At 36.7% G+C, this 18,894-nt stretch overlaps 1 protein-coding gene across 6 annotated transcripts in view; it reads left to right on the top strand.

The window, feature by feature from the left end:
• Positions 1-18,894, top strand: part of CTNNA2 (catenin alpha 2) — a 1,267,087-nt gene that overhangs the window by 150,587 nt on the left and 1,097,606 nt on the right. For 3 of the 6 annotated variants that reach the window (XM_004369147.1, XM_004369146.1, XM_012555844.1), the window contains exon 2: positions 1,527-1,633. In XM_004369147.1, the coding sequence (XP_004369204.1) occupies positions 1,532-1,633 (102 nt within the window). In that variant the 5' untranslated portion in view covers positions 1,527-1,531. Of the gene's footprint in view, positions 1-1,526; positions 1,634-18,894 lie in introns of those variants that run through there. The other 3 variants (XM_023732394.1, XM_023732391.1, XM_023732392.1) reach the window with 1 other exon arrangement.

Below are 18,894 nucleotides of genomic sequence, written 5' to 3'. Positions count from 1 at the left end.
TTTCCCTGAAGCAAATTGCTTGGTCTGTTTGCAAAAGGATTAGCTGTAGCAAGACAGTAAAGAGGCATATTTCTACTAGTGCTTATTGTGATAGGCCTTCTTTTTTTGTTAATTCTAATAGAAATAATCATTGATTTATAAGGCTGGAACTGAGTGGCGACATTTATTCGAAAGAAGTGAACAGCTGTGAGCAGTTTGATTTAAGGTGATGTTAAGACAAATGATTCATGGTGATGTTAAGACAAATGATTCAGATTCAGTTTGTACAATCTAAGGTTGCTTGTCCAGTGGCTAAATGTCAAAATATGTTCAGCAAATAGCAGTCAGTTTCTCAGTAGGAAACACACCCCTGAGATAACGTATAATTTATTCTCTGGAGGCCAGAACCGTATTTTGCACTTGATACGTGGGAAGATGCTACCTGTGTGTCAGTGGTTTTTAGGTGAGAGAGGGTTACTTTCGAACGAGATGAATAACCTTTTCAGGCTAATTTTATGGGACGAGAATGTAAATGCAGTAAGTAATCAGCGTGTAAATAGCAGCAGCTAATTTTCAGAACCCACAGCACTCATTTTGCAAGATGTCTGTTATTTAAGAGAACAAAACTCTGCTGCCGCAGGGTATATGATACCCTCAGTGGTATGATGTGAAGAACACAAAGTAGCCTTTTGTTAAGATACGAGGTCCCTCTTCTGGTGATCATGATGGATTTATGGTGCTTCTTGGCAGCCTTTGCTGGTCACCCCAGACTGACTGGCTTCCTTTTCTCGGTTCCCCCAGCCTACTGCCATCGAGTGGATTCCGACTCATAGTGGCTCCTATAGTACAGAGTAGAACTGCCACATCTTTCTCTCGTGGAGCAGCTGGTGGGTTTGAACTGCTGACCTTTTGATTAACAGCAGAGCGCTTTAGCCACTGCACCACCAGGGCTACCAGTTCCCCCATTAAAAAAACAAACAAACAAACCCGTGGCCGTCAAGTCTATTCCAACTCATAGCGACCCTATAGGACAGAAAAGAACTGCCCCATAGGGTTTCCAATGAGTGGCTGGTAGATTTGAACTGCCAACCTTGTGGTTAGCAGCCGAGCTCTTAACCGCTGCGCCACCCATATCCCTCCCTATATTCCTTGATCACGCCACATTTCACACTGAGGCATAATTGTTGGCTGACTTGGCTGTTTCTACCTTTAAATTATAAGCTACACGAGAACAGGGTCTTTCTTAGCCTCTAGCAGATGAGTATTCTTACTAAATGTTGGGGGAATTAAATATTGCAGTGACAAATGGGTTCCAAGAGTTTTCCTAATATGTACAGGTACTCTCAGGAGCGAGCCTTGCTTTTTAACCTGACACCAACATCGCCACCTTGCCGAGTTCTGGTTTAGGTTTCCCCATTTCAAACTCCTGAGGTTGGCCAGACAGATAATCTTCTGTTCTAAATGTCAGTGGCTTTTTAAATTTGTGCCCCCAAAATAACAGTTTGTTTCAGTGGTGACTATTTCTAACTGGTAATGTGTGTCCATAGGGAGCATGACTTCGGCAACTTCACCTATCATTTTGAAATGGGACCCCAAAAGTTTGGAAATCCGGACTTTAACAGTGGAGAGGCTGCTGGAACCACTTGTTACACAGGTAAGGATGCTTTGAAAAACATCTTTTTATATGCTTCTATCATGATTATGGAAACCCTGCTGGTGTAGTGGTTAAGAGCTATGACTGCTAACCCAAAGATCGGCAGTTCGAATCCACCAGATGCTCCTTGGAAAACCTATGGGGCAGCTCTCCTCTGTCCTATAGGGTCACTATGAGTTGGACTCAACTTGACGACAACGGGTTTGGTTTCTGGTTTATCTTGATGTTATCATGACTCTCCAAAAGAACTTAGAAATCCTTAAAAGGGAAATAACATGCCAGATGCTAATTACTGAATATGTTTTGCTTCCTGAGCTATGGACGATTCCGTTGCCCTTTAAGAGTTGATGCCTTTTAAATAAAAATCATCTGTATGGTTTTTGAAATTAAGTTGATGAGATAATTGAAGGGATGGGCCCTGGTGAAGGGGGCCCTCATTTGCAGTAATGGATTTAACGTCTAAATAAACATTCCTCACCCACTTTCAGATGCTAATGCACAGTTAGGAAGAGCTCTATTGAATATTTAAGAGCGAAGTATATTTATTGAATTACTTTTCCTTTAGTTTGCAAAGCAGAATTCATCCTGTTGGCTTGAAGAGCTGTTCTACTTTGGTGTTGTCACAGTTGCCACATTTCCACGAGAGGGATGTCAGCAGAAAAAAATATCCTCAGGATATTTATATTTTAAATGTTAATTTTCAGTGTCTTGTGAAGTATATTCTTTGCTGTGTTAATTCTGAAATTCCTGGCATGTAAAAATTCAGTATTACATGGTGTTATTTGTAGAAGATTATTAAACCAAATTAAGTCGAGGCACTTTGCGTTTGTTTCCTATTGCTGCTACAGCACATTAGCACTAACTTAGCGGCTTACTGTTGTGGTTAGTTGCTGTCAAGTCCATTCTAACTCTTGGTGACCCCATGTGTTGCAGAGTAGAACTGCTCTGTAAGGTTTCCTTGGCTGTAATCTTAACAGAAGCAGATTGCCAGGCCTTTTCTTCCATGTTACCACTGGTTGGGTCACACCACCGAGGGACCTTAACTTAGTGGCTTAACAAACACAAATTTCTTATGCTAGATTTCTGGAGATCACAAATCCTAATATCAAGGTTTTGGCAGGATTGTATTTCTTCTGAATGCTTTAGGGGAGAGTACATTTCCTTGCTTTTTTCCAGCTTCTGAAGGCTACCTATATTTCTTGGCTTGCGGCCTTTTCTCTGTCTTCAAAACCAGCAATGCAGCATCTTCAAATCTCTCTCTCTGGCCTCTGCTTCCATCGTCACATCTCCTCTCTGACATTGACCTCTCCCTGCCTTCTTCTTATAAGGACTCTTGTGATTACATAGGGACCATCTAGATAGTTCAGGATAATCTCCTTATCTCAAGATACTTAACCTAATCACATCTGAAAAGTCCCTATTTAAATTCTCAGGGATTAGAGTGTGAACATCTTTGGGTGGCCGTTATTCAACCTACAGTGTTACACCTTCTGCCACCCAAAGATTCATGTCTGTCTCACATACAAAATACATTCACTTCATTCTCAGTTCCCCAAAAGTCTCAAACCATTATAGCACCAACTCAAATCCAAAATGTCTTAGTCTTACTAGTTCAAAAGTCGTAAATATTATCATCCAGATCATCTAAATTGGGAATGGGTAAGGCTCAAGATATAATCCATCCTGGGGCAAATCCTCTCCATCTGTGTACCTGTGATAAATAGAAAATAAGTATTCTGCTCCCAAAATGCCATGATGGCACAGACATAGGATAATAGTTATCTACATTTGAGAGGGAAAGAAAATGGAAGAAAAAAAGAGGCATCCGTCCCAAGCAATTTAGAAATACAGTTGAGCAAACTTCATTAGTTCAAGGCATGAGAATCCTTCTCTGCGGCTTGAGTCTTCACTGTCTGTGTCCAGTGCTCCACTTCCAGAGCCATTATTCCTTTTTCATGAATGGTGGCACGTGTTTGCAGCAGAGTATTTTTATGAGCTCATTTCCTGCCTGCAGAATTTTTCGAGTTAAACAGTTTTCGTTTCATCTTTTCTCTGTCCCTTTCAGTCCAGACTGGCAATGTTTCTGCTGATATAGCATTCTCAGGAACCTCGTGGGTCTCCTGTGTATGTTTCGGTGATACATTCCATTACAAATCAGTCTCTTCCTACACAGATCTTTCCTAGATAACCCATTCTCCATTTTTTATTTTTGCTGAAATGGTTTAGGGAATCCATGAGTCATAGACATAGTCTTTTTCAAAGAGTCCTCTGTGTGACTAACTACATTGAGCTCTTTATCCTTATAAACTAGGCACTAGCGAAAGATTGTCCAGCCACACCCTTGGCTTATCTCCAGACTATGCTTTCCCAATAGTGAGTCTCCTAATTTTAGTGTCTTTTATAATCTGGATAACATGACAATTTCCCAAATCATCAAGTCCTACTTCCTTTTAGCCTAGCAGTTTTTCCCTCAATTTATCTTCTTCCTCTCACATTTTTCTATAAGCAGGAAGAAGAAACCAGGCCATATCTTCAACACTTTGCTTGGAAATCACCTCAGCTAAATATTAAAGTTCAGTGCCTACAATTCTGCTTTCTATATAAATTAAGGGCCCAGTTCAGCTAAATTTTCTGCCACAATATAATAAAAATTCCTTTTCCTGCAGTTTCTAATACATATCCTTCAGTTCCTCTGAGCCCTCACAAGCAGCTCCTTTAACATCCGTATTGCTACCAAGAGTCTGTTTATGATGATTTAGGTATTCTCTAAGATGATGTGAATTTTTTCTACCGTGCTTCTTACTTCCGTTTGAGTCCTGACTGCCAGAGTCTTTAATGTCCACGTTTTTAAAACTAACAGTTTGTTAAAGGCAATCTGTGATTTTCCTATAATGCTCCTTAAAATTATTCCAGCCTCTGCCTATTACTAATTCCAAAGCCATTTCTTTCCACACAGATAGCTTGAGAATGACTGGTTTAGGAGATACTTTGGGGCTTAAATATGGTCTGAAATATAATTCTGACAGACAAGTTAATAGCTGAGTGAACTTCTGCTAACCTCAGGGTTCTCACTTCAGTTTATACAAAAATACATTTAATCCTTATCATAAGATTTAAATTGAAAAAATTATTTAAAACATAGTACCTAGTATATTATAAATGATTACTAAAGGTAGTTTCCATTTTTCCATTTTTGATGGCCATATATTCAGACTCAAATTAGCCATAAACCAATATTGTATAAGTCTGTAAGAAGAATATGGCTGAATGCTAGGAATGAGCTAGCACATCACTACAGTTTCACTTTCTCTTATTTCTTAAAATTTTCATATATTTCTGTTTCGTTTTTGTACTTGGCTAATCTAAGAATGCATATAAACTTAGTAATAGATCTAATATTAAAATGAATAGTTGTTGTGGTTTTAATATATCTTTCAGTAAAATTAGCTAAAATTTCTTTTGTCCGATAAAGTCAATATATTAAAAAAAAATTATCCAAAGTAAGGTCGGTGTACTGGCTAATTCGTATTTGTCCACTTATTGTAGTAGAATGTTTAAAAGTCTCATTGAATTTCACACAGGTGTAACTAGTCTTCATTTTCCTCTAATATCTCCTAGGTGGTTTCTCTTTCCTCTTAGTGTTCCTACTCTAATTTATATATGTGTGTGTGTGTGCATGTGTATATATATATGTATATATATTTTCTTTAAAAATATGGTTTTTAAGGCAAATGTCTTTATATTAACCTATCTAACATTGCCATCCCATGAAATGAAACCTTAATGAAAGCACTGATGTGACTGTTGATCCATGAAGGATATGTGAATAAGAAAAGAGAGATGAGGAAATATCAGATATAAATTTCATACTACACATTTAATGCAAAAGGTGGAACTTAGGGAGAAAACTAAACCAAGCCCAAGTTGTATAAAACACGTGAACAACTTTATGAATTGGATAAAATTCACGGCAATATTCAGTGATGCAGCATGTTCTTAGCTGTCTAGCAGTTCCTGATAAGGGTGGATAAGAAATGAAATAAAATTCAGAAGTTAAGGGATTCTGAATAAAATTCATTCAATGTCATAAGAAAAATGGCATTAGGAATTTACTGTTAATAACTATTTAAGCTAGCCAACAAAACGTATCCTCTTTTAATAATGAAATAAATGGTGGTTGCACACTTATTTCACAATGTTGAAAGGCAAGATTCCTTTTGGAGTAATTTTACATTACAGTAATTATGAAATTGTAAATGAGAAAAGATTCATTTTAGAAAGTTTAATTCTTGAAAAAGACTCCTTCTTTTTATAAATTCAAAAAAATAATGATTTTAATAGGCAACGTCTTGTGGTAATAAGCTTTATTAGGGAACTAAACACTTTATTCAGCAAAGTTATTAGGGGGGAATACACTTTATTAGGATATTAAGAAACGCCCTTGCATAACTCTTGGAACCAAAGGGATGTTACAAACTATAAATGAGTTAATGAAAGAAGAAGTCCTTTCATAATAAAACATATAGCCTGCAGTAAATGACATGTTCAATATAGAATTTTAGTTTTAAATGCCTTTGTTATTAAAGAAAAAGAAGAATAACTACTCACACTAAACAATTAGAAAAAGAACATTGCAAGAAATTAGGAAGACAGAATGTAATAACAACAAAAACTAGAATTACTGAAATAGAATACAAACATATAAAGGCTTAAATAAATATAAATTTTATTCTTATTTGAAATGGCCAATGAAATTTCCTGAAGACTCTCATTAAGAGAAATCTGATGAACAAGAGCATATAAGATTCTGAATGAGAAAGCAGAAATGACCCCAGAAAAAAAGAGAAATTAAAAGAAGCACAATAGAATATTACATTCAACTCTTTCCAATGAAACATGGAAACCTAGAAGAAGGGGATGAGTTTCTAGAAAAATTTAAATTACCAAAATTTATCTAGGAGGAAATGAAAAACTGGAATAAGCCAAAATATGATTAAAAAGTGTTTAAAGATCAGTTATCAAAAAGACATCAGAACAGATGGATGCATACCTAAATATTATCTGACATATAAACAATAGCTAATTGCAATAATATTTAAACAATTCTGACTACAGAAAAAGATGGAGAACTCAATAATATTGAAGAACAATAATTTTAATATTAAAAATGCAAGATACTTGAAAATAACTCCAAAAAAGTCAGTGCTTATCTATCTCATTTCTGAATTTAAATGAAAAAAAAACTACATAAAATATTAGTAAATAGAATCCAGCATGTATATAAATATAGCATATGTATACATATGTTTATAATACTAAAGTTTTTTTTCAGAAATGTCATGATGACCTATTATAAAGAAACAGGTAAAAATAGTTTAGAATATCAATAGATTATACCATTAGATACTAAAAAAGACATTTGATATAATTTTCTGGTCATTTTTAATAAAAACTATAAATAGGATCGGAAGAAACTTTTAAAATAAAAGATTGTGCCATGTAAACTTTGAAATAGTACAAATAAAACTTTTTTTAATATGTTTGCATAACATTAAATTTAATATGAAAATAGGGTTGTTGTTGTGTGCCATCGAGTCGATTCTGATTCATAGTGACACTATAGGATAGAGTAGAACTGATCCATAGGGTTTCTGAGACTGTAATCTTTATAGAAGCTGACTGCCACATCTTTCTCCCATGGAACAGCTGGTGGATTTGAACCACCAGCCTTTTGGTTAGCAGCTGAGCACTTCACCACTGTGCTACCAGGGCTCCTGAGAGTAGGTTTAGGTGGCTAGATATAGGATAAATATACAAAAATCAAAAGCTTTCCTATATTCTAAGCAGCTAGAAGTAAAAACAGGAAAATATTCTCTTCATAATTTCAAAAAATTGTAGGGTCAATTACTTTTTCCTTTATGAAATGTACATTGATTTTGTAGTTTCATTTTATTTGCAATTTTGTAAATGTTTTGCACTCTTAGACCAGAGATTTCATATGCACAGGCTTTGGAGTCAGGAAGGCTTGATTATGAATCTAGCATTCATGCTGATACCTTGAGAAGGCTAGTTAACCTTTCCTGAAATGTAAAATACAAATAATAATAATTTGTACTTAACAGGATTATTGTAAGGATAAATTAGATAATGCTTTAAAGTGATTAGCAAAGTTCCTGACACCATACTTACAGTGACACAGGTTTATTCTTAATACCTTATTCTTCTCTGCTTGAGAAGAATAAATGGTTTGCACTTATTAGAATGTGGGAGTTATGTGTATCTTAGGAATTCGTCCAGATATTTTTTCTAGGAAAAGAAAATTACTCTCAATTAAACATGATGATTTCTTGTTTTATTTAATCAAAGCTAACTAAAGAAGTCACTCTGAAGTTTTCGGGAATTCAACCATCACCATCTCAGCAAACTAAGCAAAGACCATTACAATAGAACAGAATGGAGTTTGCTGCAATTTTAGTTCTTGTTTACTTATCTGCAACTTAAGAAATAAGACTAAACATCTGATAAAAGTATATCCTTGATATTTAATGAGCTATTCTAGATTGGCCTGATGGAAAAGGGACCTCCTAAGAAAAGGAGTTCTCTTTACTCATTCCCAATATTTTTTTGAGTAACTTCTTGAAACCTATACAGTTAGAGTGGTGTATTTTATGATTCGACTATTTTAAATTTTTCTCAGAGTTAACAATTATATCAAAAGCTAAACCATTAGGAATTTATATGCCAAAAATATTGTTTAAAATTTTTAAAAATCAATTTTATACTTATTTTCAGAGTAACTGATTTCCTCCCTCTTTTCTATACCAATTCTTTGTAAAAGAAGTCACCTGAATGTGACTCACAATAATAGTTAATTCCCTTGGTGCATTTAAAATCAAAGAATCAGAGAATTTAGAGCTGAAAGCCACTTTAGAAATAACCGATCACAAACCGTTTTTATTTGAGATGTGAGGAAGCTGAGGCTCAGAGAAATGAAGTTTAAGTGCTGAAAATTGAGCCAGTGCCTTTTTTGACTGTAACATGTACTCTTTTATACAATTTACAAAGTATTTTATGTATGAATATATCAAAAAAATCAAAGTATAAAGTGAGATCTCATTGTACCCCTTTTCAGTTTGTCCAGAGAATATTATTATTAAGACCTTCTCTATTTGTTGTTTATTCATGAGATTCAGAGATTGGTACATTTAGGTGGTTTCCATGGTGCAACTAAATAAAATGTTAAACTAAGTTGTTCATGCACTTTTGCCAAAGGATTGAAATTGTGTAAAAAGTGAAGAATGTGCTAAAGTAAATGATGTGAACTCCATTAAGCCTACTTAATTATTTGATCAAGTTTACATATAGCATGGTACATCTGTTTCTAGGTTTTTTTCCCCTTTTTTAATTTATTTACTTAATTATTTTTATACCAGCTTCCGTTTGAATTTTTGGAATATGGTTTTATTTTTGACTCAAAAAGAATCTCAGTATATATGTCTTTAATAAAAGTTTTTGTAGGTGAGTGAACTACTTAATATTATCATAACTTTATTTTAACCTCTGCATCTTTCTTTGGTAACGAAGAAAAAAATACTAATAACAGGGTTTAAATATAGGTAATTGGGTCGTGATTTAGGAATTTACCTTTATTGTAAGAGCTCAACTGCAATCCAAAAGGTCAGTAGTTCAAATCCACCAGCCACTCCTTGGAAACCCTATGGGGCAGTTCTTTGGTGTCCTATAGGGTCGCCATGAGTGGGAATTGACTTGACGGCAGTGGGGGTTATTATATATATTAGTAGAGGAGACTTGGTGGCGCATTGGTTAGGCACTTGGCTGCTAACCCAAAGGTCGGTGGTTGCAACCCACCAGCTGCTCCACAGCAGAAAGGTGTAGCAATCTGCTTCCGTAAAGATTTTCAGCCTTGGGGAGAGTCCCTGATGGAGCAGGAGAAGGGTGTGGTGCAGAAGTCAAATTCTAGTAAAAAGACCAGGCTTGGTGGTCTGGATGGGACTGGAGGAACCCCAGAGGGCATGGCCCCTGGACTCTCTGTCAACCCAGAACTAAAACAGTTCCCAAGGCCAACTTTTCAGACAAAGATTAGACTGGACTATGGGACATAAAATGATATTCGTGAAGAGTGTGCTTCTTAGCTCAAGTAGATACATGAGACTAGATGGGCAGCTTCTGTACGGAGGTGAAATGAGAAGACAGAGAGGGTCAGGAACTGGTTGAATGGACATGCGAAATCAGGGTGGAAAGGAGGAGTGTGCTGTCACAGTATAGGGAAAGCAATTAGGGTCATATAACAATGTATATATAAATTTTTGTATGAGAGACTAACTTGAATTGTAAACTTTCACTTAAACTACAGCAATAAAAAAAATGTGATTAAAAAAAAAAGAAAGATTTACAGCCTTGGAAACCCTACGGGGCAGTTCTGCTCTCTCCTGTAGGGTCACTATGAGAGGGAATCAACTTGATGGCAATGGGTTTGGTTTGGGTTTTGGTATATATATTACTATTTAATTGAGAGAGTATAAAAAGTATTTTTTTTAATCTTTCAAGTAGTGTTTCATCCCCTAATATTAATATTTCTTTACTTCTTTTTTTTCTTACAATGGGTACACATACTTAAAGTAATCATTATATTGGAGATACTTATTTGAATTGAGGTCATATAGTAGATTGTTTGGCAGTTATTGTGTTTTCCACTTCTCAAATAGAAGCTTAATTGACTAGTGTGTAGTCTAGATTTAGATTAATTTCTGTTTCGGGATTACGCTCAAAATTTTGATGTCTGCCACCAGATGGGAGTGATGCTCCTTCTGGAGTACAGCCAGCTGTTTTGGGCATGGTTTGAAACTTAAGTACGGAGCCCTTTTAAACAGGGTGAAAAAAAATCCTGCCCAAATCCCAGAGTGGGCTTAAATGAGTATAAATGTAGAATTGTGTATGCAAAGTATGTTTAAACATAAAGAGCTTTACAAAATAAGTAAAGAAAATTACCAAATAAAAAAAATGAATTTGATGAACGATGTTTTGCTGAAATTAAATAACTGCATATGACATAACTGTGGTGGTGCCCGGGTGACTGCTGTAGTGCAGGGACTTCTGTGTTTGGAAAACACACACCACCATACGCTGTGTGATGAGTTAATTCTCCCCCCACTTTTAGGCCCAGCTACTGGAATGCCCAGCTACTCAGGGCACCATGGCATCATTTGGCCTTTGTTTGGCATACAAACCCTCACAGTTAACAGGTAGCATCTGCCTCGTTCTCTTCTCATCATGTCCTAGGGAAATTACAGTTAAGACGTTACAGTTGTAGAATACAAGCTAACTACATTAACAATGGTGAAACGAACTTTTCTTCCTTTGAAATGTTTGCTTTCAATAATTTCTAGTTTAAATACAGAGATTATTTTATGAATTCTAGTAAAAGAAATTGCATTTAGTCAAAGATCACATAAACGAGAAGTCTTAGGCTCCATGAAATGAATACTCTACACACTGCCTTGATTTATTAATCTCTTATTTTTAATAAAAAGGGGGCCTTTGGGGTTCTTCCCTGTGTTTTACCAAGATGGAGCTCACCGGTCTTGGCGTCTCTCACATGTGATGCTTTGAGGCGCGCTGATAGGGATAGCACAAGCTGATGAACTATATCTTCTAAATTGCTTTGATTAGAATTCTGCCTTTGCTTTGAGCAGTCCTTGCTCTCCTGTTCCTCAGGGTTAACTCCTCTCCACTAGTTTGGAATTGACCACAGATAATCTGGAGCCTCCAAAGAGAAAGGAGTGGGGTGAGGTCCTCTTATTTCTTGAGTAAATACTGCCTGCCTGATGCCCACCTTGGTATTTTGTAGAAGTTCTTATTTACTCCTGGCATCAACTCTGTAAGGTCAATACTATTTTCTTCATTTTATTGAGGATAAAAGAGAGATTTAGATCACATAATAAATGGTCTCAGGTGAGATAAGTAAACTGTGTAGGTCAACAACTCCTAAGAAAAGTGGAGGCGGAAGCTACTGAAATAGTAAATTGTTCTTCAAGCACAGAGAATGTGTAGAGTGAGAAGGTAGGAGAGTAAAGGAATAAATTGGAGGTGGGGGAATGGGAAGGAACTATGAACATTAAATGGAGGAAAAGGAGCAGGCAGAAGAGGACAGAACTGATTTGTACCGTATGGATTTAGTACTTTTTTATATTTACATCAATTAATTCTTGTCCAAAACAGGTGTTTGCTAACATGCAAACAGGGCATAAGTGAATATCTTAACATTCAAGTGAGCAAGTTAAGCTAAAAACTCATTTTCCATATTAAATGGCTAATGGATATGAATACACAAGCTCAGTAATAACTTTCTTCTTTTATTTGGTTTAGAAGTAAAAGCAAGCTGTAAAAAGAAGTTCCCTCTTGTAGCTTCCATTTCAATGGATATGTAGCAACGATTTTAAATGGGAAAAATGGAATTTAAAACTAAATTAAAAAATGGAAGTAATATCAAAAAAAATTTAATTTTTTTTTTTGTTGCTGTTATGTACTTGAAACAGGACAGTAAATGAAATCTTATGCATGCTTATCAAAAAAATTTTAAGGGAAAACTGTGGGAAGTTAGGTTAACAGAATTGCTCGTGACTATTTTGGGCACTATAGAAACATTGTCTGAACTAGAGACCAAAAAAATCCATCACATTGAGCATGACTGTGAAGTGACAGAATTGAACTTAGGAAGCCCTCAACTAGCAAACTAATTAAAGCTTGTCAGAGATCTGAGGTAAAGGATTGGAGCCGGTCAACACAGCTGCTTTTCCGTTTCTTGTCATTCCAACGGAAGTACAAAAGGTATGTTTTATTTTCACATAATTAAGAAGGAGGGCAGGCTAGGAAAAACAAGGGCAGATTTAACCAGCTATTTTTCTTTCATTCTGAAAACAAAACTCTCAGTCCTGGTAACACTGATACGTTGACTTTGGTGGCACCATTCTCACAGGGCTTATCTCCTACCCTACTGACTGCACCTTCTCAGCTTTTGCTATATCTTCTCTTCCTTTCCTAGGATTTAAATGTGCATGTTTTTCAGGACTTGGATTTGGGCTCCCTGTTTTTTTTTTTTTTTCCTGCTTTTTCTCCCCAGGTGATTCCACCCATCCCCATGACTTTAAGTATTGTCCATATGCCGACAACATTCAAATTTTTATCTTCAATCCACACCTTTCATGGCGCCGCATTCTCACATCCCAGTGTACTCCTTGGCTCCTGTTCCCAGATCTACCCACCTCTCCCAACTCTGTTTGCTAAAGTCCTAGTTCCAAACTCAAGTCCTTTTTCACTGTGACCGATGCAGTCATCTCTTAAATCATCCCCCAGCCCCACTCTTCTCACTTCTCATGCGTTCACTACCCAGCAGCCAGAGTGATCATTTAAAACCGTATACAATTTCTTCATATCACTCTTCTGCTGAAAACCCTGTGAGATTGTTTTCCAGTGCATTTTAGGGTAAAATTAAAACTCCTAACCATGTCCTTATTAGTCCCCTGCCAGAGCCCTCTAGTGCTGGTGACCCTTTACTCACCATGCTCAAGCCATAGAAGCATTCTTTCAGTTTCTTGGACATACTAAGTTCTCTCTTGCCTCAGGGCCTTTGTACATGCTGCTGCCTCTGCAAGGATGATGTTGCTCTTCTCCTGCCTGAGTGGTGCCCTCCCATCTTTCAGCTCCTATGTTAGCATTACACTGGTGTCACAGAGGCCTTTCTTGACCACCCTTTGAAGTAAATGCCTTTGTCCCAGCTTTTCTGTGCTTTATCTGTTCTTTCGATCATTTATCACTTACCACTTGTAATTGTCTTATGTATTTGTTTGTCTCCCCCACCAGGTGGAAAACTCCATGAGGACAAAGATATTATCAGTCTTATTCACACATTGAACCCCCAGTACCTTGGACATAAAAAGTAGTTGATAAATATTTGTTGAGTGATTAAATAAACCTCCTCTTTAAAAAAAGACAGTTTGAGTATCTTCTTTTTGCCTGCCTCATTCTTCCAAAATTAGTAGTAAAAAGTAATTATCTGTTGCCAGATTTGTTTTATGAAGATGTTGACAATTATAATAATTGTTTGTTGTTATGGGATTTCAAGGATGAAAATATTAATTAGCTTTTCAAGAGTATCAATGTTTTAATAACTAGTGACTAAAGTAAACAATAGCATTTTGCTTTTATATGTTGAAATCATTAGTATTTTATCTTTAAAATAAAAGGCACAGTATATACAGTGTCAGCATTTTGCATATGTATATAGCATAAGCATATGTAAGGAGCCCTGGTGGTGCAGTGGTTAAGCACTCACCTTCTAACCAAAAGGTCTGCGGTTCGAACCCACCAGCTGCTCCTCGGGAGAAAGATGTGGCAGTCTACTTCCATAAAGATTTACAGCCTTGGAAACCCTGTGGGGCAGTTCTGCTCTGTCCTATAGGGTCACTATGAGTTAGAATCATCTCAGCGGCAATGGATTTGGTTTGTAGGTACATGTTGAGAAAAATGAGTCTGTTTGCATTGCCCATAAATTATATTTATAATTTAATTACATTTAGTCACTAGTTATTAAAACATTGATACTCTTAATCAATACTTATATTTTCTTCAGAAAAATAATCTTGCTTGACTTTGTGTTCAGTGAAACCCTCTTTCTCAGTTATTAATGTCAGAGGCATTTATGAGCCTTACATATAACATTGGGCAGAATGATTTTCATTAAAGTGTCTGCGGTATCCCTGGTTGTGCAGTGGTTAAGCACTTGGTTGCTAACCGAGAGGTCAGCAGTTTAAACCTACCCTGCTGCTTTGTAGGGGAAAGATGTGGCAATCTCCTCTGTAAAGGTTACAGCCTTGGACATCAATCCTATAGGGCAGTTCTACTCTGTCCTATATGGTTGCTATGAGTCGGCAAGTCTGATTCATAACGATCTGATCCCTTATAAAGTCTCTCAGTACCGTATGAACTTCCTGTTAATTCAGACTGGTAGTGGAGAATAGGTACTGTACACAGCCATTATGACTTTTTATACCACTTAGTTGACAATCAAAAAAAAATCTCCTTGATGTCAAATTTAACATATAAAAATTCAGGACATCCAATTAAATTTGAATTTCAGATAAACACACACACACGCACGCATATATATATAAGTGTAAGTATTCCATATGTATATTTGGGACATACTTATACAAAAAATATTATTTGTTGTTTTACTTAAATTCGAATTTAACTGGGTGCTCTGTATTTTATCTCACAGCCTTCCTTTTGATGAAGGGTTCATGTCAGATTTCTGTGGAGAAGATGTCAGTGGAAGTCTTTGTTGTCAGACTTCATGAAGCTCTGAGGGATGGGGGAAGGGGATAACCAGGAATAAAAGCATGGGCAGTATGTGACATCTTGCAAGTCTTGACTGCTATATAGGCTTTTCTACCAGATAAATTATAGAGATGATAGACATTCCAGGATGAGTGGTGTTTAGGGTCTCCCCCACTTCCAGGTAGGCAGTGCTCATTTTTTGGGTTGGGTTGGAGAATTCTAAGCCAGCCCAAGGAATCTTTATTTGATTGTATTGAGAAGAACTTTCTATAAACTTCCAAAAATTCAATGTCTCCCGCCCCTTTCTTTCTAGCACTAATGCAGAGCTTCCCTTTGTTGTCACAATTCTTATATATGACTTCTTTCCTTGGGACCCTGGGAGGTGTTTTTTGTTTTTTTTCTTTTTTTTTAACTCTTTAGGTGAAAGTTTATAGCACACATTAGTTTCTCATTCAAAAACTTATACACAAATTGTTTTGTGATGTTGGTTGCAAATCCCTGCAAGGTGTCATCACTCTCCCCGTTTCTCTTTACACCCCGGATTTCCCATGCCTATTCATCTAGTTTTTCTGTCTCTTTTTGCCTTTGTTTTTGGACAGGTGTTGCCCATTTGGTCTTGTATACTTGATTTTGAACTAAGAAGCACATTTTTCACGTGTGTTATTGTTTGTTATATAGGCCTATCTAACCTTTGGCGGAAAGGTGGACTTTGGGTGTGGCCTCAGTTCTGAGTTAGCAGTGTGTCTAGGGTCATAGTCTCAGGGGTTCCTCCAGTCTCTGTCAGACCAGTAAGTTTGGTCTTTTTTTGTGAATTTGAAATTTTGTTTTACATTTTTCTCCTGCTCTGTTTGGGACCCCCTATTGTGATCCCTATCAGAACTGTTGGTGGTGATAGCCAGGAACCATCTAGTTCTTCTGTGATCAGGCTGGTAGAGGCTGTGATTCCTGTGGTCTGTTAGTCCTTTGGACTAATATTTTCCTTGTTTCATAGTTTTTTTTCATTCTCCTTTGCTCCAGATGGGATGGGACGGAATAGATGTATCTTAGATGGCTGCACGCAGGCTTTTAAGACCCTAGAAGCTACTCACCAAAGTAGGATGTAGAACATTTTCTTTATGAGCTGTGTTATGCCAGTTGACCTGTATTTTCCCCCAAGACCATCGTCCCAAGCCCTCAGTCCCAGTAACTCAGTCTCTCAAGGTATTTGGATGTGTCTAGGAAGCTTCTATGAGTTTGCCTTGGTCGAGTTGTGCTTATTTCCCCTATACTGTGTACTTTCTTCACCCTCATCGAAGTTAACACTAGTCTACTATTTAATTAGTGATTTCCCCTCCCCTCCCCTCCCTGGTAACCATCAAAGATTGTTTTTTTTTTTTTTGTGTGTGTGTATGTAAACCTTTTTTTGGGTTTTTATAATAGTGGTCTCATACAATATTTGTCTTTTTCTGATTGATTTATTTCACTCAACATAATGCCCTCCAGATTCAATCATGTAGTGAGATGTTTCATGGATTCATCGTTGTTCTTTATTGCTGGGTGGTATTCTGTTGTGTGTATGTACCATAATCTGTTTATCCATTCATCTGTTGTTGGGCACTTAGGTTCTTTTCCATCTTTTTGCTATCTTGAATAATGCTGCAGTGAATATAGGTGTGCACATGTCTATTCGTGTGACGGCTCTTATTTCTCTAGGATATATTCCTAGGAGTGGGATTGCTGAATTGCTTGATATCCCTATTTCTAGCTTTTTAAGAAGGCGTCATATCATTTTCCATAGCGATTGTACTATTGTATATTCCCAGCAGCAGTGCTTAAGGGTTCCAATCTCCCTGCAGCCTTTCCAACATTCGTTATTTTTTTTTTTTTTTATTAGTGCTAGTAATGTTGGGGCAAGGTGGTATTGCATTGCATTGTAGTTTTGATTTGCATTTCTCTAATGGCTAATGATCTCCAGCATTTCCTCATGTGTCTGTTAGCCACCTGAATGTCTTCTTTGGTGAAGTGTCTGTTCATATCCTTTGCTCATTTTTAAATTGGATTATTAGTCTTTTTGTTGTTGAAGTGTTGAAGTATTCTATAGATCATAGAGATAAGACCCTTGTTGGATATGTCATAGCCAAATTTTTTTCTGTCTCTGTAGGTTCTTTTTACTCTTTTGGTGAAGTCTTTTGATGAGCATTAGTGTTAAATTTTTAGAGGTTCCCAGTTATCTAGTTTATGTTTTGATATTTGTGCATTGTTTGTTATGATTTGTATTGTATTTATGCCATGTATTAGGGCCCCTAGTATTGTCCCTATTTTTTCTTCCAGGATCTTTATCATTTTAGGTTTTATGTTTATGTCTTTGATACATTTTAAGTTAGTTTTTGTATATGGTATGAGGAATGGGTCCTGTTTCCTTTTTTTACAGATGGACATCCAGTTTTGCTGGCACTATTTGTTAGAAAGACTGCCTTTTCCCCATTTTGGAGCCCTGGTGGCACAGTGGTTAAGAGCTATGACTGCTGACCAAATGGTTGGCAGTTCAAATCCACCATCTGCTCCTTGTAAACATTGTGGGGAAGTTCTACTCTGTCCTCAAGGGTAGCTATGAGTCAGAATTGACTCAACGGCAGTGAGTTTTTTGCCCACCCCCCCGCCATTTAATGGACTTTAGTCCTTTGTCAAAGATCAGCTGACCACAGGGGGATGGGTTTACGTCTGGGTTCTTGATTCTGTTTCATTGGTCTATGTGTCTGTTGTTGTACCCGTACCAGGCTGTTTGGACTACCGTGGTTGTGTAATATGTTCTGAAATCAGGTAGTGTGAGGCCTCCTACTTTGTTCTTTTTCGTCAGTAACACTTTGCTTCTCCAGAACCTCTTTCCTTTCCATATAAAGTTGGTGATGAGTTTTTCCATCTTGTTAAAGAATGTTGTTGGTATTTGGATCAAGACTGTGTTATACCTGTAGATAAAATGTGGTCTCTTCTGGGGACTATTCCATGTTCGTTGGAAAAGAGTGTATAGTTTGCTGCTGTTGGGTGGAATGTTCTGTGTATGTCTGTGAGGTCAGGTTGGTTGATTGTGGCCTTTAGATCTTCCGTATCTTTGCTGAGTTTCTTTCTAGATGTTTTGTCCTTTACCGAGCATGGTGTGTCTTGAAGTCACCTACTATTATTGTGGAACTGTTTCTCTTTTCAGTGCTGTTAGAGTTTTTTTCATTTATTTTGGAAACTTGTCATAGGGTGCATCAATATTTATTAGGGTTATGTCTTGGTGTATTGTCCCTTTAATCATTATATAATGTCCTTCCCTGTCTTTTATGGTGGATTTTACCTTAAATTCCATTTTATCTGAGATTAGTATTGCCACTCCTGCTCTTTTTTGGTTACTGTTTGCTTGATGTATTTTTTTCCATACTTTGATTTTTTAAATATGTTTATATTTTTGTGTCTAAGGTGTGTCTGTTGTAGACAGCATATTGATGGGTCCTGGTTTTTTTAATCCATTCTGCCACTGTGTGTGCAATTAAGCCATTTAAATACATTCAGTGTGATTATCAGTAGATATGAGTTTATTGCTGTCATATTGTGCTTTTTTTTTGTGGTGCTGATGCTTTCTTTGTTCCTCTTACTTTCCTGTGCTGTGTTCCTTTTTTTTGTGGTGTGAGTTTCCTTTTCTTTCCTGATTATAGATTTTGTGTTTACTGAGTCATTTTCTTTTTCTTCCTTTTTAATTTTGATGAGTAGGTTTGGTAACTTTCTTTGTAGTAACCTTGAAATTTACCCTTATTTTTCTGTGTTGAACCAGTCTTTTATTACTTGATAAAACCTTGACTTCCTCTCAGTTTGAAAGTTCTATACCTATACCGATTATACCCTCTTTTATTGTTTTGAAGTTGTCGCCATTTAGAGATTGATGTCTC

The sequence above is a fragment of the Trichechus manatus genome, unplaced genomic scaffold, assembly GCF_000243295.1.
Source record: "Trichechus manatus latirostris isolate Lorelei unplaced genomic scaffold, TriManLat1.0 scaffold00004, whole genome shotgun sequence".
In the NCBI taxonomy this organism is placed as follows: domain Eukaryota; kingdom Metazoa; phylum Chordata; class Mammalia; order Sirenia; family Trichechidae; genus Trichechus; species Trichechus manatus.
Note: the sequence above shows the minus strand (reverse complement) of the source record. Positions and strands in the feature narration are given on the sequence as shown.